This window comes from Thalassophryne amazonica, chromosome 6, assembly GCF_902500255.1.
Source record: "Thalassophryne amazonica chromosome 6, fThaAma1.1, whole genome shotgun sequence".
NCBI lineage: Eukaryota > Metazoa > Chordata > Actinopteri > Batrachoidiformes > Batrachoididae > Thalassophryne > Thalassophryne amazonica.
The window spans coordinates 63,864,333-63,889,897 of record NC_047108.1 but is presented as its reverse complement, the minus strand read 5'-3'; the positions used below and the strand labels follow the sequence as shown (position 1 = coordinate 63,889,897).

General features: G+C 41.2%; 1 protein-coding gene across 1 annotated transcript in view; it reads right to left on the bottom strand.

The window, feature by feature from the left end:
* Positions 1-25,565, bottom strand: part of dip2ba (disco-interacting protein 2 homolog Ba) — a 197,347-nt gene that overhangs the window by 8,037 nt on the left and 163,745 nt on the right. Inside the window, 8 exon segments of the mRNA XM_034172323.1 lie at positions 1,450-1,620; positions 2,090-2,258; positions 2,344-2,474; positions 14,866-14,975; positions 17,093-17,204; positions 18,728-18,849; positions 24,056-24,179; positions 24,312-24,392. Of these exon segments, the coding sequence (XP_034028214.1) occupies positions 1,450-1,620; positions 2,090-2,258; positions 2,344-2,474; positions 14,866-14,975; positions 17,093-17,204; positions 18,728-18,849; positions 24,056-24,179; positions 24,312-24,392 (1,020 nt within the window).

The window sequence follows — 25,565 nt, the reverse complement described above, 5'->3', positions numbered from 1 at the left end:
GTCTGTCTCTATGGTGGAAAGATGAAATACAACAATCTGCCGTGTGGGGAAACAAGTAAAAAAAAAAAAAAAGATTTGAACTAAATACACAAAGTAGCCTAAGAATACGAGGTCTGAGAGAAAAGTATCCGACCTTTTTATTTTATGCAAAAAATATATGGATTTGATTCATATGTTTTTACGTCAGCCAAGTTTGAACCTTCGTGCGCATGCGTGAGTTTTTTCATGCCTGTCGGTTGCGTCATTCGCCTGTGGGCAGGCTTTGAGTGAGCACTGGTCCACCCCTCTCGTTGTTTTTTCATTGCGAGGAAATGGTGGAATGATTTGGGCTTTGTTCCATCAGAATTTTTTCATAAACTGTTAGAGACAGGCAGCTGGAAACCATTCGGAAATTTCACAAGGCTTTCGGTGAAAATTTTATGGGCTTCACAGAGATTAAGGAGTGTTACTACCGCTTTAAGGACGGCCCACAATGGCGCAAGGTGCGCCGCGCTCCGAGCCACGATCGACAGGCTGAAACGACCATTTCATTTCTAAACGATCGCTGTCTGGATCCGGGACCATCGTGTGCAATTTCTCTGGTTATCTCAAGAGCTGGACATCAGCCATTTTCCAGCAGATTTCATTTTTAACAAGAGATTTGTCATGGAAAGCCGCGCAGAGGCTTCGTGCGTCACGACGGATTCGCTGATGGAGCGAGACAAAGAACACCTCTGTTTTGGAGTGTCAGAGGACAAGTCCGCGCAGCTTTCCATGACAAAATCTCTTGTTAAAAGTGAAATCTGCCGGAAAATGGCTGATGTCCAGCTCTTGTGATAACCAGAGAAATTGCACACGATGGTCCTGGATCCATACAGCCATCCGTTTAGAAATGAAATGGTCGTTTCAGCCTGTTGATCACGGCTCAGAGCATGGCGCGTCATGTGCCATTGTGGGCCGTCCTTAAAGCAGTAGTAACACTCCTTAATCTCTGTGAAGCCCATAAAATTTTCACCGAAAGCCATGTGAATTTTCTGAATGGTTTCCAGCTGCCTGTCTCTAACAGTTTCTGAAAAAATTCTGATGGAACAAAGCCCAAATCATCTGCCATTTTCTCGCAATGAAAAAACGATGAGGGGGGTGGACCAGTGCTCACTCAAAGCCTGCCCACAGGCGAATGACGCAACCGAAAGGCGTGAAAAAACTCACGCATGCGCACGAAGGTTCAACTTGGCTGACGTAAAAACATATGAATCAAATCCATATATTTTTTGCATAAAATAAAAAGGTCCGTTACTTTTCTCACAGACCTTGTATACTGTTTGATTGAACTTATTACAAAAGAAATGAAACAAGCAATGAGATAAATCAGGAAAGGTAAAGACATGAGTAATGAACTTGTGATAATTAAGTTCCATATGGAACAGTACGAGCAGGAGTGTATGTGTGTGTCTGTGTGGTGTAGGCCACCTGCAGACAGATGGCCAGGTTGACCCTGGAGCCAAAGGCGGTGCTGACAGCACGGGGCGACAGGCCGAGATCTTTGAAGAGCTTGGAAAATGACTGGGACAGAGCAAGACGAGGCCGCTCCTCTGCGATTACCACACAGCTCCGCACACATGACAGATTGAGGCCTCGTGCCTGGAGACGCACACAGCAGCAGATATTCACACTTATAAACATGATGCACATAGACCCATCAGAACACACAAGAGGAGCACAGAGCTGAAGATCAAATGCAACTAAAAGCTTAAAACCACTTTAAAGCAGCCTGGCCTTGTTTTAGAACAATTTTAAATCTGTTTAAATCTAGTTTACACAATTTTAACACGGCTTCAGCCATTTAAAAACAATTTAAAATATATGGTTTAAAGAAACTTTTCATCACAAAGCAGAAGAGAAAACAAATCCTCACATTAAACAACTGCAGCAAGTCAAAATTTGAATTATGCCTTAAATGTTAAATGACTGTAAATCTTAGACAATAGCTTATCTGATGCATCAGATAAGCTAATACAGCTAATAAGCTGTATTTAATTATTTCAGCTGCACAAATCTGTAATTTTAAAACCAAGATGATGGACTGTGTTTGAGTGGCTGTGATGCTCACTTTCAACATCTCTGTCTGGGTGCCCAGGCCTTTTGTGCACAGCTCCATGACAGAGTATGAGCAGAAGGTGTCTCTGATCTTGTACTGGCTGAGCGTGCTCAGCCACAGAGGCAATGAGCACTCCAGCTCCAAGGGAGGGATGAGGATGGACTGGTGACCTGAGTAAACACTGTTCCAAAAACACTGGGGCTGCAGCATCAACTCTACACATTGCATGAAAAGTGTGTGTGTGTGTTTGTGTGTCTTAGTGTTACCTGGAGAGACACCACAGGACAAAGCCCAGCCCACAATATGGGTCCAGGCAGATGGCTATTTGGCGAGAGGAGTACAGCTCACACTGCAGCTTAATAGAACGGCACAGCGTACTGACGGCAGCGTGGGACATCTGATGAAACATGCAAATAACCCCTTACACATCCTTCTGTCATCTCAAATGATCACCTAAAACAGTCATTTGTTCGCAAATAAGACATACACAGAAATAATAAGTCCTGAATGCAGTGTCAGTACCATGTACCTTCTATATTATAACAGCCAAGTGGCCTCTGTGAGCGTGCATGTGTGTGTATGGCTTCAATCAGGGAGAAACTGGGGAGAGCTGACATTTTGTATGCTTATGTATTTTGGGTCAAGGACGAACGCTGCAAAAACAGAAAGTTGATAGGACAAATATTTTTGTAGAAATTGGGGATATTAGTTAACAACAGTGAACAATGGACATTGTCCTGCACTGCACCATGGGAGTTTGGGGTTTTAAATGTTATTATGAGTCATGTTAGTTTACCAGTGTTGTTAGTGTTACTGATTTATTGTGTTTTTGTAGTTCAATTGGTTTAGTCTGTTTAGTTAATTGTCATATTGCCGTTACCATTAGTGGGAAGTGTAGCGCGTTTGATGTCTTCTGCTTCCGCCTCTGTTGGGTGGGTGTGTAAAAATAAATGCAGAAAAGAAAAAATCTCTGGCTCGGTTTTCGTTCTTCCATGCAGCTCGCCACAGTATATTAAAAGCGAAGTTGCGTCTGCATACAGGTATGCATATGTGTGTGTGCGCATATAACGTCTAACAGACAAACTGGGGAGAGCTGACATTTGCTATTTAGTATGCTTATGTATTTTGGGTCAAGGATGAACGCCACAAAAACGTAAAGTTGATAGGACTAATATTTTTGGAGAAACCATGGACTGAACAATGGATGTTAATAATTATCTTCTGGACTCACACGCCATTCCAGCAGGGGGGCGGTAAATCGACTATATATCAAAAGCAAATTGACGTTTGTGTGCGCATATGTGTGTGCAATTTTATTTAGTAAGTTCAATGTAAGTGCATAACATAATTGTAAATACGTTAAAAATACATGGATGACAAAAGAACATTAAAACACTTATTTTCATTGTGGTCAATAATAATACTGATAACAATAACAATGACAATAATAACGGTTTGTATATGATAACAAGAACCTAAACAATTTTTATATACATTAAGACAGCAAATTAACATTAAAAAATGACGTAATTAACAGGAAATAAAAGGGTTGAGGTCTAAGGTTCTAAAAACATTCTGGAATCACATGCCATTCCAACTCGTTATAGAAACTTTGTATAATTTGTTACCAACCTTGAAAAAATGTCAACTACCCATTTTATGAACACTACCCAATCTAGCGCCCATGGATCCCCACGGGCAACGTGCTACTTAATTATTTAACGCTTGGAGGGAAATGATTTGATGATATACACAAGTAACTGAAAAGCTAGGGCTTTTATGTAGAAATGCATGTGTTCAAAACTATTCATGGACTGGCGCCATCTTATCTGGGTGATCTGGTGGAACTCTACGTGCCGGCCTGGGCTTTGCGGTCGCAGGATGCGGGACTTCTCTGTGTTCCCAGGGTGAAGAAGAAGTCAGCAGGTCAAAGAGCCTTTTCGTATCGTGCACCCACCCTGTGGAACAGTCTTCCTGCGACCGTGAGGCAGTCTGAGTCTGTGGACATTTTTAGGTCAAGACTCAAAACCTATTTTTATTCTCTTTCTTATGGATAGTTTTTATTCTTATTTGTTTTATTCTTTTACTTCTGTTTTTATTTATGCATGTGAATTTTTTAATCATTTTTTATTATTTATTCAATTTTATGTTGACTTGTTTTATGTAAGGCGCCTTGAGACGGCTTTTGCTGTGATTTGGCGCATTATAAGCTAATTAATTAAATTAAATTTATATTAAAATTAATTGCAAATGTTTTGGGTAGATCTTATAAGAAACATAATGAATTTTCTGCTTGTGATTATTGGGGCTGACCAAACCCAAACCTGCACTGCTGGAAAATTAAGCCAACACGAAGGGCCAAATCTTGCAGTTCCTTGAATGGCCACTTGAATCTGGCTCCAAAAGCAAATCCCTTCTATGTGAAAATGTCAAACTTTACAGCAGTCAGGGCCAAGCTAGCACAGGATGCTAGCTGCTGTGGGCACAACTCTGCTGAGTTGACCGTTTTGTCTTTTGCGAGCATTTTCTTTCAAATATCTGAGGTAATGTGACTTGCTGTGCAATTAATTGTACAAACAGACCATCTAAAAAGTCAGTCCTCCAGTGGCTGCTCGCTCCACCTTGCAGACAAAGCAAGAGGAAGCACACACTGTTTTAGTGAATGAAGCTTTAATGGCTAATCAAGAAACGCCTTTTTCAGACTGATTCTTATTGGATTACATGTTTATTAACAGGGGGCACTCCACCGCCCCACATCACTGAAGCAGAGCACGAGGCATGCACCACTAAATGGCATGTACACTTAGCTGCAGGCTCTCCACTCAGTGTGATTGTTACTGAGAATGCACTGAAATAAATGCAGTTACAACTATAAAAACAAGTCATCAACTTTTTTACTTTTTTTTACTTTTTCACCGTGCTCCAACGCCTAAAGAAGACCTCTAACGGTCGAAGCATCGCGACGGAGCTCTTTTATCAGCTAACCTTCATCAGCGTTGGCAAGCTAACTAGCTTGCTAACGCTTTCGTTTTTATTTTTATTTTATTTTTTAGCACTGTTGTCGTGCTGCTCCACAGCCTGCCTAGTGGATTTTTATTTTATTTTAGCACTGTTGTCGTGCGTTACCTGTGCTGCTCCACAGCCTGTCCAGTGGATTTTTATTTTATTTTTTAGCACTGTTGTCGTGCGTTACCTGTGCTGCTCCACAGCCTGTTCAGTGGATTTTTATTTTATTTTTTGGCGCTGTTGTCGTGCGTTGCCTGTGCTGCTCCACAGCCTGTCCAGTGGATTTTTATTTTATTTTTTACCACTGTTGTCGTGTGTTACCTGTGCTGCTCCACAGCCTGTCCAGTGGATTTTTATTTTATTTTAGCACTGTTGTCGTGTGTTACCTGTGCTGCTCCACAGCCTGTTCAGTGGATTTTTATTTTATTATTTTATTTTATTTTTTTTTTTTTTAGCACTGTTGTCGTGCGTTACCTGTGCTGCTCCACAGCCTGTCCAGTGGATTTTTATTTTATTTTATTTTTTAGCACTGTTGTCGTGCGTTACCTGTGCTGCTCCACAGCCTGTCCAGTGGATTTTTATTTTATTTTTTACCACTGTTGTCGTGTGTTACCTGTGCTGCTCCACAGCCTGTTCAGTGGATTTTTGTTTTGTTTTTTGGCACTGTTGTCGTGTGTTACCTGTGCTGCTCCACAGCCTGTTCAGTGGATTTTTGTTTTGTTTTTTGGCACTGTTGTCGTGTGTTACCTGTGCTGCTCCACAGCCTGTCCAGTGGATTTTTATTTTATTTTTTACCACTGTTGTCGTGTGTTACCTGTGCTGCTCCGCAGCCTGTCCAGTGGATTTTTATTTTATTATTTTATTTATTTTTTTTTTAGCACTGTTGTCGTGCGTTACCTGTGCTGCTCCACAGCCTGTCCAGTGGATTTTTATTTTATTTTTTAGCACTGTTGTCGTGCGTTACCTGTGCTGCTCCACAGCCTGTCCAGTGGATTTTTATTTTATTTTTTAGCACTGTTGTCGTGCGTTACCTGTGCTGCTCCACAGCCTGTCCAGTGGATTTTGATTTTATTTTTTACCACTGTTGTCGTGCGTTACCTGTGCTGCTCCACAGCCTGTCCAGTGGATTTTGATTTTATTTTTTACCACTGTTGTCGTGCGTTACCTGTGCTGCTCCACAGCCTGTCCAGTGGATTTTGATTTTTATTTTATTTTTTTGGGCGCTGTTGTCGTGCGTTACCTGTGCTGCTCCACAGCCTGTCTAGTGGATTTTTATTTAGCGCTGTTGTCGTGCGTTACCTGTGCTGCTCCACAGCCTGTCTAGTGGATTTTTATTTTGTTTTAGCACTGTTGTCGTGCGTTGCCTGTGCTGCTCCACAGCCTGTCCAGTGGATTTTTATTTTTATTTTATTTTATTTTTTAGCACTGTTGTTGTGCGTTACCTGTGCTGCTCCACAGCCTGTCCAGTGGATTTTTATTTTTATTTTATTTTATTTTTTAGCACTGTTGTTGTGCGTTACCTGTGCTGCTCCACAGCCTGTCTAGTGGATTTTTATTTTATTTTAGCACTGTTGTCGTGCGTTACCTGTGCTGCTCCACAGCCTGTCTAGTGGATTTTTATTTTGTTTTAGCACTGTTGTCGTGCGTTGCCTGTGCTGCTCCACACCCTGTCCAGTGGATTTTGATTTTGATTTTATTTTTTTTGGCACTGTTGTCGTGTGTTACCTGTGCTGCTCCACAGCCTGTCTAGTGGATTTTTATTTTATTTTTTACCACTGTTGTCGTGTGTTACCTGTGCTGCTCCGCAGCCTGTCCAGTGGATTTTTATTTTATTATTTTATTTTATTTATTTATTTATTTATTTATTTTTTAGCACTGTTGTCGTGCGTTACCTGTGCTGCTCCACAGCCTGTCCAGTGGATTTTTATTTTATTTTTTAGCACTGTTGTTGTGCGTTACCTGTGCTGCTCCACAGCCTGTCCAGTGGATTTTTATTTTATTTTTTACCACTGTTGTCGTGCGTTACCTGTGCTGCTCCACAGCCTGTCCAGTGGATTTTGATTTTGATTTTATTTTTTTGGGCGCTGTTGTCGTGCGTTACCTGTGCTGCTCCACAGCCTGTCCAGTGGATTTTTATTTAGCGCTGTTGTCGTGCGTTACCTGTGCTGCTCCACAGCCTGTCTAGTGGATTTTTATTTTGTTTTAGCACTGTTGTCGTGCGTTGCCTGTGCTGCTCCACAGCCTGTCCAGTGGATTTTTATTTTTATTTTATTTTATTTTTTAGCACTGTTGTTGTGCGTTACCTGTGCTGCTCCACAGCCTGTCTAGTGGATTTTTATTTTGTTTTAGCACTGTTGTTGTGCGTTACCTGTGCTGCTCCACAGCCTGTCTAGTGGATTTTTATTTTGTTTTAGCACTGTTGTCGTGCGTTACCTGTGCTGCTCCACAGCCTGTCTAGTGGATTTTTATTTTGTTTTAGCACTGTTGTTGTGCGTTACCTGTGCTGCTCCACAGCCTGTCTAGTGGATTTTTATTTTGTTTTAGCACTGTTGTTGTGCGTTACCTGTGCTGCTCCACAGCCTGTCTAGTGGATTTTTATTTTGTTTTAGCACTGTTGTTGTGCGTTACCTGTGCTGCTCCACAGCCTGTCTAGTGGATTTTTATTTTGTTTTAGCACTGTTGTTGTGCGTTACCTGTGCTGCTCCACAGCCTGTCTAGTGGATTTCTATTTTGTTTTAGCACTGTTGTCGTGCGTTACCTGTGCTGCTCCACAGCCTGTCTAGTGGATTTTATTTTGTTTTAGCACTGTTGTCGTGCGTTGCCTGTGCTGCTCCACAGCCTGTCCAGTGGATTTTTATTTTATTTTATTTTTTAGCACTGTTGTTGTGCGTTACCTGTGCTGCTCCACAGCCTGTCTAGTGGATTTTTATTTTATTTTAGCACTGTTGTCGTGCGTTACCTGTGCTGCTCCACAGCCTGTCTAGTGGATTTTTATTTTGTTTTAGCACTGTTGTCGTGCGTTGCCTGTGCTGCTCCACAGCCTGTCCAGTGGATTTTTATTTTATTTTATTTTATTTTTTAGCACTGTTGTTGTGCGTTACCTGTGCTGCTCCACAGCCTGTCTAGTGGATTTTTATTTTATTTTAGCACTGTTGTCGTGCGTTACCTGTGCTGCTCCACAGCCTGTCTAGTGTCGGATTCCCTGTTTGGGAATCCGCTAGCTTAGCGTAGCTACTAGCTCTTAGCCGTTTTAGCATGGCGGCTTCTCCTGTCTCTCCCGTACTTTTCTGCTCTGGGTGTGAAATGTTTAGTTATTCCTCGGCCTCTTTTAGCAGTAACGGTACATGTAATAAGTGCAGCTTATTCGTAGCTTTGGAGGCCAGGCTGGGCGAATTGGAGGCTCGGCTCCGCACCGTGGAAAATTCTACAGCTAGCCAGGCCCCTGTAGTCGGTGCGGACCAAGGTAGCTTAGCCGCCGTTAGTTCCCCCCTGGCAGACCCCGTGCAGTCGGGAAGGCAGGCTGACTGGGTGACTGTGAGGAGGAAGCGTAGCCCTAAACAGAAGCCCCGTGTACACCGTCAACCCGTTCACATCTCTAACCGTTTTTCCCCACTCGACGATACACTCGCCGAGGATCAAACTCTGGTTATTGGCGACTCTGTTTTGAGAAATGTGAAGTTAGCGACACCAGCAACCATTGTCAATTGTCTTCCGGGGGCCAGAGCAGGCGACATCGAAGGACATTTGAAATTGCTGGCTAAGGCTAAGCGTAAATTTGGTAAGATTGTAATTCACGTCGGCAGTAATGACACTCGGTTACGCCAATCGGAGGTCACTAAAATTAACATTGAATCGGTGTGTAACTTTGCAAAAACAATGTCGGACTCTGTTGTTTTCTCTGGGCCCCTCCCCAATCAGACCGGGAGTGACATGTTTAGCCGCATGTTCTCCTTGAATTGCTGGCTGTCTGAGTGGTGTCCAAAAAATGAGGTGGGCTTCATTGATAATTGGCAAAGCTTCTGGGGAAAACCTGGTCTTGTTAGGAGAGACGGCATCCATCCCACTTTAGAGGGAGCAGCTCTCATTTCTAGAAATCTGGCCAATTTTTTGGGATCCTCCAAACTGTGACTGTCTAGCGTTGGGACCAGGAGGCAGAGCTGTGGTCTTATACACCTCTCTGCAGCTTCTCTCCCCCTGCCATCCCCCTATTACCCCATCCCCGTAGAGACGGTGCCTGCTCCCAGACCACCAATAACTAACAAAAATCTATTTAAGCATAAAAATTCAAAAAGAAAAAATAATATAGCACCTTCAATTGCACCACAGACTAAAACAGTTAAATGTGGTCTATTAAACATTAGGTCTCTTTCTTCCAAGTCCCTGTTGGTAAATGATATAATAATTGATCAACATATTGATTTATTCTGCCTAACAGAAACCTGGTTACAGCAGGATGAATATGTTAGTTTAAATGAGTCAACACCCCCGAGTCACACTAACTGTCAGAATGCTCGTAGCACGGGCCGGGGCGGAGGATTAGCAGCAATCTTCCATTCCAGCTTATTAATTAATCAAAAACCTAGACAGAGCTTTAATTCATTTGAAAGCTTGTCTCTTAGTCTTGTCCATCCAAATTGGAAGTCCCAAAAACCAGTTTTATTTGTTATTATCTATCGTCCACCTGGTCGTTACTGTGAGTTTCTCTGTGAATTTTCAGACCTTTTGTCTGACTTAGTGCTTAGCTCAGACAAGATAATTATAGTGGGCGATTTTAACATCCACACAGATGCTGAGAATGACAGCCTCAACACTGCATTTAATCTATTATTAGACTCTATCGGCTTTGCTCAAAAAGTAAATGAGTCCACCCACCACTTTAATCATATTTTAGATCTTGTTCTGACTTATGGTATGGAAATAGAAGACTTAACAGTATTCCCTGAAAACTCCCTTTTGTCTGATCATTTTTTAATAACATTTACATTTACCCTGATGGACTACCCTGCAGTGGGGAATAAGTTTCATTACACTAGAAGTCTTTCAGAAAGCGCTGTAACTAGGTTTAAGGATATGATTCCTTCTTTATGTTCTCTAATGTCATATACCAACACAGAGCAGAGTAGCTACCTAAACTCTGTAAGGGAGTTAGAGTATCTTGTCAATAGTTTTACATCCTCATTGAAGACAACTTTGGATGCTGTAGCTCCTCTGAAAAAGAGAGCTTTAAATCAGAAGTGTCTGACTCCGTGGTATAACTCACAAACTCGTAGCTTAAAGCAGATAACCCGTAAGTTGGAGAGGAAACGGCGTCTCACTAATTTAGAAGATCTTCACTTAGCCTGGAAAAAGAGTTTGTTGCTCTATAAGAAAGCCCTTCGTGAAGCTAGGACATCTTTCTACTCATCACTAATTGAAGAAAATAAGAACAACCCCAGGTTTCTTTTCAGCACTGTAGCCAGGCTGACAAAGAGTCAGAGCTCTATTGAGCTGAGTATTCCATTAACTTTAACTAGTAATGACTTCATGACTTTCTTTGCTAACAAAATTTTGACTATTAGAGAAAAAATTACTCATAACCATCCCAAAGATGTATCGTTATCTTTGGCTGCTTTCAGTGATGCCGGTATTTGGTTAGACTCTTTCTCTCCGATTGTTCTGTCTGAGTTATTTTCATTAGTTACTTCATCCAAACCATCAACATGCTTATTAGACCCCATTCCTGCCAGGGTGCTCAAGGAAGTCCTACCATTATTTAATGCTTCAATCTTAAATATGATCAATCTATCTTTGTTAGTTGGTTATGTACCACAGGCCTTTAAGGTGGCAGTAATTAAACCATTACTTAAAAAGCCATCACTTGACCCAGCTATCTTAGCTAATTATAGGCCAATCTCCAACCTTCCTTTTCTCTCAAAGATTCTTGAGAGGGTAGTTGTAAAACAGCTAACTGATCACCTGCAGAGGAATGGTCTATTTGAAGAGTTTCAGTCAGGTTTTAGAATTCATCATAGTACAGAAACAGCATTAGTGAAGGTTACAAATGATCTTCTTATGGCTTCGGACAGTGGACTTATCTCTGTGCTTGTTCTGTTGGACCTCAGTGCTGCTTTTGATACTGTTGACCATAAAATTTTATTACAGAGATTAGAGCATGTCATAGGTATTAAAGGCATTGCGCTGCGGTGGTTTGAATCATATTTGTCTAATAGATTACAGTTTGTTCATGTAAATGGGGAATCTTCTTCACAGACTAAAGTTAATTATGGAGTTCCACAAGGTTCTGTGCTAGGACCAATTTTATTCACTTTATACATGCTTCCCTTGGGCAGTATTATTAGACGGTATTGCTTAAATTTTCATTGTTACGCAGATAATACCCAGCTTTATCTATCCATGAAGCCAGAGGATACGCACCAATTAGCTAAACTGCAGGATTGTCTTACAGACATAAAGACATGGATGACCTCTAATTTCCTGCTTTTAAACTCAGATAAAACTGAAGTTATTGTACTTGGCCCCACAAATCTTAGAAGCATGGTGTCTAACCAGATCGTTACTCTGGATGGCATTTCCCTGATCTCTAGTAATACTGTGAGAAATCTTGGAGTTATTTTTGATCAGGATATGTCATTCAAAGCGCATATTAAACAAATATGTAGGACTGCCTTTTTGCATTTACGCAATATCTCTAAAATCAGAAAGGTCTTGTCTCAGAGTGATGCTGAAAAACTAATTCATGCATTTGTTTCCTCTAGGCTGGACTATTGTAATTCATTATTATCAGGTTGTCCTAAAAGTTCCCTAAAAAGCCTTCAGTTGGTTCAGAATGCTGCAGCTAGAGTACTGACGGGGACTAGCAGGAGAGAGCATATCTCACCCGTGTTGGCCTCCCTTCATTGGCTTCCTGTTAATGCTAGAATAGAATTTAAAATTCTTCTTCTTACTTATAAGGTTTTGAATAATCAGGTCCCATCTTATCTTAGGGACCTCATAGTACCATATTACCCCATTAGAGCACTTCGCTCTCAGACTGCGGGCTTACTTGTAGTTCCTAGGGTTTGTAAGAGTAGAATGGGAGGCAGAGCCTTCAGCTTTCAGGCTCCTCTCCTGTGGAACCAGCTCCCAATTCAGATCAGGGAGACAGATACCCTCTCTACTTTTAAGATTAGGCTTAAAACTTTCCTTTTCGCTAAGGCTTATAGTTAGGGCTGGATCGGGTGACCCTGGACCATCCCTTGGTTATGTTGCTTTAGACGTAGACTGTGTTTCATAATTATTGTATGGCCTTGCCTTGCAATGTGGAGCGCCTTGGGGCAACTGTTTGTTGTGATTTGGCGCTATACAAGAAAAAAGTTGATTGATTGATTGATCAAGACACAAAATCACGCTTACAGTGAGGAAAAAAGGTATTTGAACACCCTGCGATTTTGCAAGTTCTCCCACTTAGAAATCATGGAGGGGTCTGAAATTTTCATCTTAGGTGCATGTCCACTGTGAGAGACATAATCTAAAAAAAAAAAAAAAAAAAAAAATCCGGAAATCACAATGTATGATTTTTTTAATAATTTATTTGTATGTTACTGCTGCAAATAAGTATTTGAACACATGTGAAAATCAATGTTAATATTTGGTACAGTAGCCTTTGTTTGCAATTACAGAGGTCAAACATTTCCTGTAGTTTTTCACCAGGTTTGCACACACTGCAGCAGGGATTTTGGTCCACTCCTCCATACAGATCTTCTCTAGATCTTCCAGGTTTGGAGTTTCAGCTCCCTCCAAAGATTTTCTATTGAGTTCAGGTCTGGAGACTGGCCAAGCCACTCCAGGACCTTGAAATGCTTCTTACGGAGCCCCCCCTTAGTTGCCCTGGCTGTGTGTTTGGGGTCATTGTCATGCTGGAAGACCCAGACATGACCCATCTTCAATGCTCTTACTGAGGGAAGGAGGTTGTTTGCCAAAATCTCACAGTACATGACCCCATCCATCCTCCCTTCAACACGGTGCAGACGTCCTGTCCCCTTTGCAGAAGAGCACCCCCAGAGTATGAAGTTTCCACCCCCATGCTTCACAGTTGGGATGGTTTTCTTGGGGTTGTTCTCATCCTCTAAACATGGTAAGTGGAGTTGATTCCAAAAAGCTCTATTCTGGTCTCATCTGACCACATGACCTTCTTCCATGCCTCCTCTGGATCATCCAGATGGTCACTGGTGAACTTCAAACGGGCCTGGACATGTGCTGGCTTGAGCAGGGGGACCTTGCTGTCCTGCAGGATTTTAAACCATGACAGCATCATGTGTTACTAACGTAATCTTTCTGACTGTGGTCCCAGCTCTCTTCAGGTCATTGACGAGGTCCTCCTGTGTAGTTCTGAGCTTTCTCAGAATCATCCTTACCCCACAAAGTGAGATCTTGCATGGAATCCCAGACCGAGGGAGACTGACAGTCATCTTGTGATTCTTCCACTTTCTAATAAATAATCATAACAGTTGTCTTCTACCAAGCTGCTTGCCTGTTGTCCTGTAGTCCATCCCAGCCTTGTGCAGGTCTACAGTTTTGTCCCTGGTGTCCTTAGACAGCTCTTTGGTCTTGGCTATGGTGGACAGGTTGGAGTGTGATTGATTGAGTGAGTGTGTGAACAGGTGTCTTTTATACAGGTAACAAGTTCAAACAGGTGCAATTAATACAGGTAAAGAGTGCAGAATAAGAGGGCTTCTTAAAGAAAAATTAACAGGTCTGTGTGAGCCAGAATTCTTGCTGGTTGGTTGGTGTTCAAATACTTATTTGCAGCAGTAACATACAATTTTTTTTTTTTTTTTTAAATCATACATTGTGATTTCTGGATTTTTTTTATTTTTTAGATTATGTCTCTCACAGTGGACATGCACCTAAGATGAAAATTTTAGACCCCTCCATGATTTCTACGTGGGAGAACTTGCAAAACCGCAGGGTGTTCAAATACTTATTTTCCTCACTGTATGTCAACTTTGCAAATAATCTGTGGTTCACATGTGTTCTCAACTGGGGGTTGATTTGTTAAACAGAGTTGTTCTACAGAGCCACCATCGACAGCATCCTGACGTACTGCATCACAGCGTGGTACGGGGGGTGCTCAGCAGCAGATAGGAGAGTGCTGCAGAGGGTGATCAAAATGGCCCAGGGGATCACTGGTTGCTCTCTGCCCAGCCTAGAAGACATTGCCAGCTCTCGCTACCTCAGCAGAGCTGCCAGCATCATCAAAGACACATCCCACCCCAGCAACCACCTGTTTGACCTACTACCCTCCGGCCGATGGTATAGGTCAATCAAAACTAGGACAAACAGGGACAGCTTTCTCCCCAGAGCAATCACTGCATTGAACAATAACAAATCACGCTAATCCGCACCTTTCAAGTTTCTTGTGCAATATCTATAAACCATGTACAATTTTCCCGTGCAATATGATTCCACAGTTGTTTATAATTATGTTTTACATTTTACTTGGTCCACATTTTATTTTATTTTACCTTATGTTTATATTAGCTGTACATATACGCTGAACAATTTACTGTTAAATTTCACTATCTTTTATTTGGCTAAAAATTACTCGCACTATGGAAAGCACCTTTTTGGAGTTGCACTCAAATCTCGCTGTAATGCAAATTACAATGACAATAAAGGCGATTCTGATTCTAAACCACTTTACACATATCTGTTCCATAGCATTCCCGTTATTTTGTTGCAGCATTAACATAACACTGCAACACATTTACTGATTGTTTGTGCAGAATGGTTTATCAATGTACCTTGACTCCGGTCAACATGCCTGTGGTGGACACACTGAAGTCCAGGTAGGCCAACATCTCAGCTGTAGGCGGTTTATAAATATTTGGAGGCCGCTTCCTGGGCAAATCATCTGTGTGAAGACAATGTGTTACTTTATTTTACAAATCAATCACACTTTTACTGTGTCAGACAATTGGCTTTTTACAACAGAATCTATTGTTGTCTTTGGCAGAGAAGGCCAACCAACCAATCACAGTTTACATTAATCTGCATTTGGTTGGTATCTGGGGGATTAACTGTGCTAATTCCTTTTCAAACAGACAGAAGGCTGACAATTTATTACAAGTGAGCAAAAGAATAAATGTACAATCTGTGAGTAACCAAATGATTTGCAAATGGAAATTGAGGAGGTGGTCTGAAAACAGGATTTCTAAAGAGTCGTATTCATTATTATGGACATTTTTCTTTAGGTTTTCCACTGACGTGATGTTATTTATTTTTTAACCTTAAAAAACACTAATCAGTGTTTCTCCTGATTTGGAGGATGTGACAAGTTCACGAAGTGCACATCCAAGAAGGAAACATCCAAGGCTGGACGAACTCATCAGGCGGGCTGGCTCTGTGGTTGGCATGAAGTTGGACTCTCTGGTGACGGTGGCAGAGAACACTGGACAAACTGTTGGACATTATGGATGATGCCAATCACCCTCTGCACACCGTCATCAGCAACCAGAGGAGCCTCTTCAGCCACAGACTGCTCCTTACCAAGTGCAGGACCAACAGACTGAAAAACACCTTCGTCCCTCAGGCCATCAGACTGTACAACTCCTCACTCAGAGGGAGGAGGAGTAACAGGAAGACAGAGGACGGGAAGGAGAGGAACAGTAGTAGCCAGTAAACCAGTATGTCTGGTATTTATATTTGCAAACAGTTTTTTTTTTTTGTTTTTTACTTTCACTTTTGATACTCTGTGTACTGCTATATAATGCTGCTGGAACCTCAATTTCCCTGAGGGAGTCTTCCCAAGGGTTCAAAGTTCTATCTAATATAATCTCTCTAATCTAAATGTATCTGTACACCTTCAGTGCACAACCAGTTTCTTCTGTATTAACTGCTTGAGTTTAATGCCTGGTTTAGACGGCAAGGTAATCATGCTAATAACTGATCCAATCTTCCCCTTCTGACAATCTTAAGGAAGCCCAACTATCATGATGACTCTATAGATAATCTTATCAGATATTTCTGCTATGTGAAATGGTAAATGGACTGCATTTATATAGCGCTTTTCCATCTGCATCAGATGCTCAAAGCGCTTTACAATAACGCCTCACATTGACCCCGATGTCAGGGTGCTGCCACACAAGGTACTCACTACACACTGGGAGCAAGTAGGGGACTAAAGACCTTGCCCAAGGGCCCTTAGTGATTTTCCAGTCAGGCTGGGATTTGAACCGAGGATCCTTGGGTCTCAAGCCCAATGCTTAACCACTAGACCATCACCTCCCCTGTGGTGATGGTCTGTGTGTAGTGTATTAAGAGCACTCTAGTCTGCTCGGAAGGATGTTGGACGCCTCAGACCTCAAACCATGAATATTCAACATGCTATGTCTTGGCCTGATATCCCAGCGTGTAGAATGTGCCCTGAGCACAAATGACCTGTTGAATGTGATGTGCAGAAAATCAGAAAGTGAGGTGACTGAACCACAGAAGGGAACCCAAAATTGTTTATTCTGGAGTCACGTTTGATCTCGAGAGGTTTGCGAGATTTCCCATCTGACCTCAGAACATTCATGAGTGAAATCTGTTGGTGCGTGGTGTGTTGTTTTTAACCATGTGGCTGCACACAATACACTGTATGACCAAAATGGTTATAGCTATGATTTTTTTTTAAACACCATGTGTGGGGTCACTCAGATACTGAAAACCTACCGTCAATTTAAAATCTTGCTGTTGGAACCATTAAGTCTTTAAGCACACAAAAGAAATTCTTATTCTACAGTGAGTTCAACATCCCATCTACTGCCTTCATAATTTCTCTTAAAAACAAAAAACATTTTCCCTCAGACCAAACAGAACACCGTATACCTAAAAAAAAACATTTTTTTGTTTCATCAATTTGCTAGTCTTTATTACAGTAACGAACACAAACTGCCGCTTGTGATAGCTGTGATCAATCAATTCACATTATGAAAATATGAAAAAGAAAAAAAAATCTGCATGTGTTCTGCTGAGAATATAATGCAGTACCTGTATCGATGATGGTGGGCCACGTCTTGATGTTGACACTGGCAGCAGCTTCCCGTGACCTGAGAATCCTCATGAGTGGTTGAGTGGTGAGGATGCAGGCTGCTTTGCTCACCTTTAACAAGAAGCAGAAATTCAGTGATGGACAGGCTTATGAGGACAGTAATATTGCTACTGTATTAAGTATTAAAAGTACTGTTGAAGTTACTATGATTTTATTTCTTCCACTCCACTGAAACCCAAACTGTCAAGAGCAGATTTCATTCAGCGACTTGAGCTTCAATAGCTGTTGAATTTGTGATCAAGCACAAGCAGTTTCTTCAAAAGGCCAATACCTCAAAGATCTCAAAACATTTTATGCCGGCGGTTTGATTTTGTTTGATGAGGAGCTGGAATCTCAGGTGCTGAGACAAAGTCCACACAAACAACATGGAAGATAATAGTCCTTAATTTGGGGTGTATATGTATCTTCAAACGTTTTTATTGGAAGAATGTCGTACATCACTGCCATCAACCAGATTGGAGTGCAAAACTGAAGAAGAAGGAGGAGAAGGAGAAGAAGAAGAAGAAGAAGAAGAAGAAGAAAAAACCAACAACAACAAAAAAAAAAAACAACACTTATTGTGACAGAGACATCTAATGTACAGGTTTAGGGAATTACCTTCTGGTTTACCTATGGAGAAAATTTCTTACACTCTTAATGACAAACAGTAAGTATTTCAAAAACGGTGGGGTCGCTTCATTCATTATATGAATAATAATGACTTGTCTCATTTGATGAGTGAACCTGGAGCAGAATAGGTACATCCTCTGCATAACTCTGTCCCTGGACTCTGACCACTGGACTGCATGACAACGATACCGTATGGGCTCATGATCTTAGAAACCCTCTAACTGTCACTTTTGTTTGGACTGTTATATTGACCAAATGTGTGTTAAATGGGAAACTCTAGGATAAAGATTTTGCTATTTTGATTTTTTTTTTCCCTTAATTTTTTATTTAGCCATTTTTCCAGAAACAACAGAACAACAACAATGGCAACAAAATCAAAACAAAAACAGCAACACACTGGGGGAGGTATTCCACTTTCTGATTCTTTTTTAAGTCCATTGTGGATGGATTTTGGTCCTTTTTTGGAGTTTTTAGTGTGAAAATAAATGCTTTTCTCGAGAGCGTGGTCTCAGGTACGTCTGACGCATGAGCTACCCGGAACGCCCTAGTTTTTGACATTTTAGTGTTCTGTGCTCCAACGACTGTCCCTGTCATACAGGAAGCTACACTTTATGTAAATACTTTGTCACATTTGTGTCTTTTTTTGTTCATTTTTTTGTTTTGTTTTCTTAAATTATTTTTCTAAATCAGACAATCCAATAAAGATATTAAAGAAATATATAAATAAAAAAATTGTATGTTGTGATAAATATCGAAATCGACCAATATGGTTGAGAGAATCGTGATTATATTGTTTGCCATATTTCCTATCTTAAACCTACAGCAAGTTGTTTAAAATAATCACTTCCAGCAAAGGCTAAATTTCTTACTAATATAGATTAGGAAAACTGTCCCCAAATGTTCTTGGAGACACTTATCAAGATTAACCCCTTTGACCCTGACCAAAAAAAAAAAAGGACTCTTACATCAATGATCATACGAACAGTGGGGAGAGTTGCAGCAAGGTTTTGTGGGTGGGGAGGTCTCACTGTCACAGGGACGACCCCTGCATAGAGACAGCCATAGAAGGCAGCGATCAGGTCAATACCTGGAGACAAAAGACAGAAAACTGGTCAAATACAACACATACAAATAAAAGTTATAATTTGGTCTGGTGTACAAAATGGGGGAAAAAAACACTGCCATTAATAATCAATAATAAGCAGATTGTCATGTCATGATTTACACCAAACTTCAGAAACACGAGTATGAAGGATACAATCAGATGATGGTGTTATTATCACTATCCTCAATTCACTAATCTGATAATAAACAAATCCTGACTGGCGATGGAGTTCCATAATCATTTCATCATACATATTTACTTACTGTGTAAGTTGTTTGTGCATTTTTGGTTGCCTAAGGGTTAAGTGCCAGCCATACAGTAGTGTTCAGAATAATAGTAGTGTTATGTGACTAAAAACATTAATCCAGGTTTTGAGTACGTTTCTTATTGTTACATGGGAAACAAGGTAACAGTAGATTCAGTAGATTGTCACAAATCCAACAAGACCAAGCATTCATGATATGCACACTCTTAAGGCTATGAAATTGGGCTATTAGTAAAAAAAAAAAGTAGAAAAGGGGGTGTTCACAATAACAGTAGCATCTGCTGTTGACGCTACAAACCCAAAACTATTATGTTCAAACTGCTTTTTTAGCAATCCTGTGAATCACTAAACTAGTATTTAGTTGTATAACCACAGTTTTTCATGATTTCTTCACATCTGCGAGGCATTAATTTTGTTGGTTTGGAACAAAGATTTTGCTCGTTTACTAGTGTGCTTGGGGTCATTGTGTTGTTGAAACACCCATTTCAAGGGCATGTCCTCTTTAGCATAAGGCAACATGACCTCTTCAAGTATTCTGACATATCCAAACTGATCCATGATACCTGGTATGCGATATATAGGTCCAACACCATAGTAGGAGAAACATGCCCATATCATGATGCTTGCACCACCATGCTTCACTGTCTTCACTGTGAACTGTGGCTTGAATTCAGAGTTTGGGGGTCGTCTCACAAACTGTCTGCAGCCCTTGGACCCAAAAAGAACAATATTACTCTCATCAGTCCACAAAATATTCCTCCATTTCTCTTTAGGCCAGTTGATGTGTTCTTTGGCAAATTGTAACCTCTTCTGAACATGTCTGGACATGTCTTTTATTTAACAGAGGGACTTTGCGGGGGATTCTTGCAAATAAATTAGCTTCACAGAGGCGTCTTCTAACTCTCACAGCACTTACAGGTAACTCCAGACTGTTTTTGATCATCCTGGAGCTGATCAATGGGTGAGCCTTTGCATTCTGGTTATTCTTCTATCCATTTTGATGGTTGTTTTCCGTTTTCTTCCACGCATCTGTTTTGTTTTGGGTTTTTTTGTCCATTTTAAAGAATTGGAGATCATTGTAGATGAACAGCCTATAATTTTTTGCACCTGTGTATAAGTTTTCCCCTCTCCAATCAACTTTTTAATCAAACTACGCTGTTCTTCTGAACAATGTCTTGAACGTCCCATTTTCCTCAGGCTTTCAAAGAGAAAAGCATGTTCAACAGGTGCTGGCTTCATCCTTAAATAGGGGACAACTGATTCACACCTGTTTGTTCCACAAAACTGACGAACTCACTGACTGAATGCCACTCTACTATTACTGTGAACACCCCTTTTCTACTTTTTTTTTTACTAATAGCCCAATTACACAGCCTTAAGAGTGTGCATATCATGAATGCTTGGTCTTGTTGGATTTGTGAGAATCTACTGGTACCTTGTTTCCCATGTAACAATAAGAAATATACTCAAAACCTGGATTAATCGTTTTAGTCACATAGCACTACTATTATTCTGATCACTATTGTATGTTGTCATGCACATTATTAAATTGAACTATGCATCTGCAATTGCAATAATTTTGTCTCATACTATATTTTAGAGATTATATGTTTTTTCAATCTGTATTCTAACTGCCTTTCAGTCTATAAATATTTGTATGTCATTCTGTAAAGTTAGTAAAACAATTTTATTGATATCCAAAGAAAAATCAGTTATAACCAGAAAAGAGAGAAGAGACAGGCAGATTATATAAGACAACATTGCTACTCATGTATATTTCTGTTGTATTACACATCATACTGGACAGTACCTACTATTATACTCGTATATTCTAATCCAATTACATTCTTTCCACAAATCTGATTGGTTAATCGTGTGAGATTTCAGACCATAAAATATCGCACTGACGGTGGCAAAATATTAAAACCGTTTCACATTTGATGTGTTACTCCGTGCGCTGTCCATGCGCATTGCTATGCAGATGTGCTGTCAGCTGAGAGTTACAGAAACTGCCGGAGCAATGACACCGAAATGGATTAATTTAAGATACCATACGAAAGTACTGATGTGGATACTGCTCACAGAATTTCCAGTTTGGCATGAAGACGCTGTTGCTATGGTAAGCTTTGACGAGCCAACCACACCCTCTGTATTCGTAACAGTTTTATTGAACTATATTATTACGCAAATTAAGATGTAGCCTTCAGTGGTGAACACGAATCCGTGCAAATGTTGGAATTGGATTAGAATGGGAATAACCCCCTTGTGTCTGATGTTTTGCGGACATTAATGCTGGATTACGATCGCAAATAGCCATTTTTTAAACTCAATCTGCAACCGTAAAATCCAGCATTAATGTCCACAAATCATCAGACACAATAGGGTTATTCCCTAATTTATATCATGTATGACTGCATGCGCATATGTCGAAAGTATGAATCCCAAAAGTAGAGTAACACAATATGGAGCACATTTTAAAGCAGCTGACACAAATGCAAGCCACGTTCACACCGGGCGCTATCAGACGCTCCTTTGCCCGGTGTGTTGCCCTGCTTTTGCTGTGAAAATTCGCCCCAGTGCGTCATCAAATAGGAGGAGCTTCCATTCCGCTCGCCGGCTCCGGTTGTTAAGTCAAGTTGACATGACGGACATTGATCACACAGAGCGAGTTGTTGTGAAAAGCTCCCAATACAGGGAGTATCATTATTTGCTGCAGGAGCTGCGTCTGGATGATGGCCGCTTTCAGCGGTCCTTCCGCCTCTGCGGGACCCAGTTTGAGGACCTCCTGTCCCATTCACGCGTGCACATGTAAACAAAAAAAAAACAAAAAAAAAAAGAAACTCCGCTGCTTGCTGCAGCTCGCTCTTCCCCCCAAAAAACTGTCATAATTGCGTTTAGGAACCAGTCACCATTTGTTTTATTATACATCTGTGTAGTTAATTAATAAAATATTCTCCACAGACGATTCACTTGCGCGTGCACGTAAAAAAAAGAAAAGGAAAAAACTCCGCTCCCCCTGCTGCAGGGCTGCTGCTCACTCCAAAAACTCTGTCATAATTGTGAAATAAAGGACAAAAGAGACAAGTCCTGCTCACAGGCTGCTACCAGATACAGGACATGTTCACACCTTCAGTCAAACTCCAGACATCTCCACATCACTACATATTCAGTCCCTGATTGGTCATCGCGGTGCGACGAGACGAAAGAGTTCTGATTTTTCAACTTGGGGAGGAGGGCAACGCGACGTGATGCGACGCAATATCGCGCCACAAACGTGCCAATCACTCAAAATCGCTTCACTCGCACCACTTCATTCGCGTCCATCGTGTCGTGCTGTGTGACTTGGTGCCAAAACGCGTCGTTCCATAGGGATTACATGGCAACCTGTCGCTGCTGTCGCTCACGTCACGCCCGGTGTGAACGCGGCATCAGAGAACAGTTAACTGCATTTTAAGAACTGAGTTATTAAGCACAGAAGTCTCTGTGCCATTCAGACACACATCAACACCAACATGTAGATGGATATTAATGACAACAGTTGGCATGTACAGGTGAGCCCTGTTAACTCGCAAGTTGGGGTCAACAAAATCGGGCCGCAAGTTATCTGAAACTGCGTGCTAATGACCAAAAATAAAATAAAATAAAATAAAATAAATAAATAAATAAAAGCAGCTTACCTTGCCATATTACTATAGTTTCAACCATTTGAAGTCTTTTTGTGTTTCAGATACACGGGTTAGACATGGCCGTCAAATAGGCCAGGAGGGTCTGGCACCATGCAGTCCCCAGCACACCTCCTCTTTCTGCATTCTTCATACGGGATGGAAATAAAGTGGCGATGGTCCAGCACATCAACAAAAGGTTCGTAGGTGTAGAGCAGGAAACCGTCAACAATAAGAATGTGAGTCTCCTCATTCCTATTGTCAGGCTTTGGAACAATCTCAGTGTCCAGAGTGTCGTTAACGTCATGAGACTTCTCAAACTTCACTGGGTTCTTCAACCCAGCATAGATTGTACTCATCATGGCGTCCATGTCCAGAGCAATGACAAATGGTAAATGGACTGCATTTATATAGCGCTTTTCCATCTGCATCAGACGCTCAAAGCGCTTTTACAATAATGCCTCACATTGACCCCAATGTCAGGGTGCTGCCATACAAGGCACTCACTACACACACACACACACACACACACACACACACACACACACACACACACACACACACACACACACACACACACACACACACACACACACACACACACACACACACACACACACACACAGGGACCAACCAGGGATAACATCGTACTGCTTAAAACCATCTTCACCGGTTTCAATCTCATCTTGGGACTTGAAGAAATCATCCTAATGCACAAACAGCAGTGGTGCATCAGGGCTTCGTCATACAGTGGCGTGTATAAATTCCGACCCAATCTGAACTGGTAGTAAGGATTTAAACAGTCACATCCAAAAACTTTGAATCGTCAGGAATCTTCCACACAGAATCATCTGCCTTCATCGCTGATCTGCAGCAGCCGGAGGAAGAAGAAGTCATTGTCCAAAATCATCTGCACTGATGTTCCCTCCCAAAAACGGTCAAATCAAAATGGACTTTTATACAGTAGTCTAGGTTTTCAGGGTTCACAACTTGACCACGAGTAAAGCCATATTGCGACTTGCGCGTGCGTGAATTAACGGGGCTCACCTGTATCACAATGGTTTTCTCACTGATATTATGTTTATACTATGTGCAGTAACTTCTCAGATATGGTGTTAGAAACCACTTTTTCCACCAGATGGCGCTAGTCTAAAACGTGCTGTTGAACATGGTTTGGAGTAATGAAATTTCTGTAACACAAATTGATGTCAAGCATCTGTGCATCAGAAAGCCGCAAACTTTAATGAAGCGTGTGTGTCACCTGGAGGATAAAGCAGCACCACGTTGTCTCCTGTATTGAGGCCTCCTCTCTCCATTAAGGTAGCTGTGATTTTCTCTGCTCTCTTGTGTAGCTGGGCACATGTGGCTGTGTACACTGCTACCCCCTACAGCAGAAACAGAGAAAATACAGCTGAAGTCAAACCCAACAAAATGGATCACTTCAAGGTCAAAGAAAATCAACCACTGTGCAAGGTGAAAGGAAGACAGTTTCTGTCAGCATGTCTATTTGTGTCTACCTTTGCATTAAGCAGCACGTATAGGACATGGTCAGGGTCCGTTTGGGCTCTCCACTGCAGTGCTTCAGACAAGAACTGCTGCTACAGGGACAGAAATAAATGGTTGATGCAGTTTACAAAGCAGTTTACAATGATGCCTCAAATTCACCAACGTGCACGCACACACACCAATGTCAGGAAATGCCATGCAAGGCACTCTGGTGCACAATGGAATGAACAAACAACTATTCAGTTAAACAACATGTTATCCACCTGAGCTACATTTACCCCAAGAGTGTGTCACAGAAAACTTTCAGGTCTTAAATTAATTGACTATATATATATATATATATATATATATGTATGTGTGTGTGTGTATGTGTGTGTGTGTAGCTGAAGACCGCAGTTGTGATTAATGTGGTAATCCCAGCTGATAGCAACATCAGAAAGAAGGAGCATGAGAAAACAGAGAAGTACCAAGGGCTGAAACTGCAACTGGAGCAGATGTGGAAGGTAAAGTCCAAAGTGGTCCCAGTGGTAATAGGAGCACTAGGTGCTGTAAGCCTCAAATTGAAAGAGTGGCACTGGCAGATTTCAAGCACAACATCAAAGGTCTGTGTCCAGAAGAGTGCAGTCTAGGAACAGCTAAGATATTGCGTCAAACCCTCAAACTCCCAGGCCTCTGGTAAGTAATAAATCTACACACATTACATCATGCAATAGACAAGGGTACCACCGAAGTGGTGGCTAAATGGGCATGGCCAGTGTGATTGGTCAAGCCATACATAAATAAATGTGAAATTTGATGTGTTGCCTTTTTTTTTTTACTGCATCATCCAAACATTTCTGCATCATTGAAACATTTCATTTGATCACATTCAATCATTTTAGTTTATGGAATACAGATATACTTAGAATTGTAGCCAACAGTAGAATTTTTGACATTTAAAATTCTATTTCTTTTCAAGGCTACAATTAAAAGAAGCAAAACTTGTAAAATAACCTCAAATATGATGCTCTGGACATAAATGAACCCTTTAGTTTTTGGCCAATATTTAATGTTTAAGTAACCCACACCCTTCATTTGTTTGTGATGATGCATAATGGAATCTGATAAGCTAATTAACAAGTCCTTGTCTGATCTCAACTCATGTCGTAGATGGCATCCACCCTGGAAAGTAACTGGACCATCTCCACCGCTTGAAAATAACCATCCATCATCCACAGCGAAAGTGAATCATAGGTGTGTCCTTAACTTTCTCCAGTTGCCAGGAT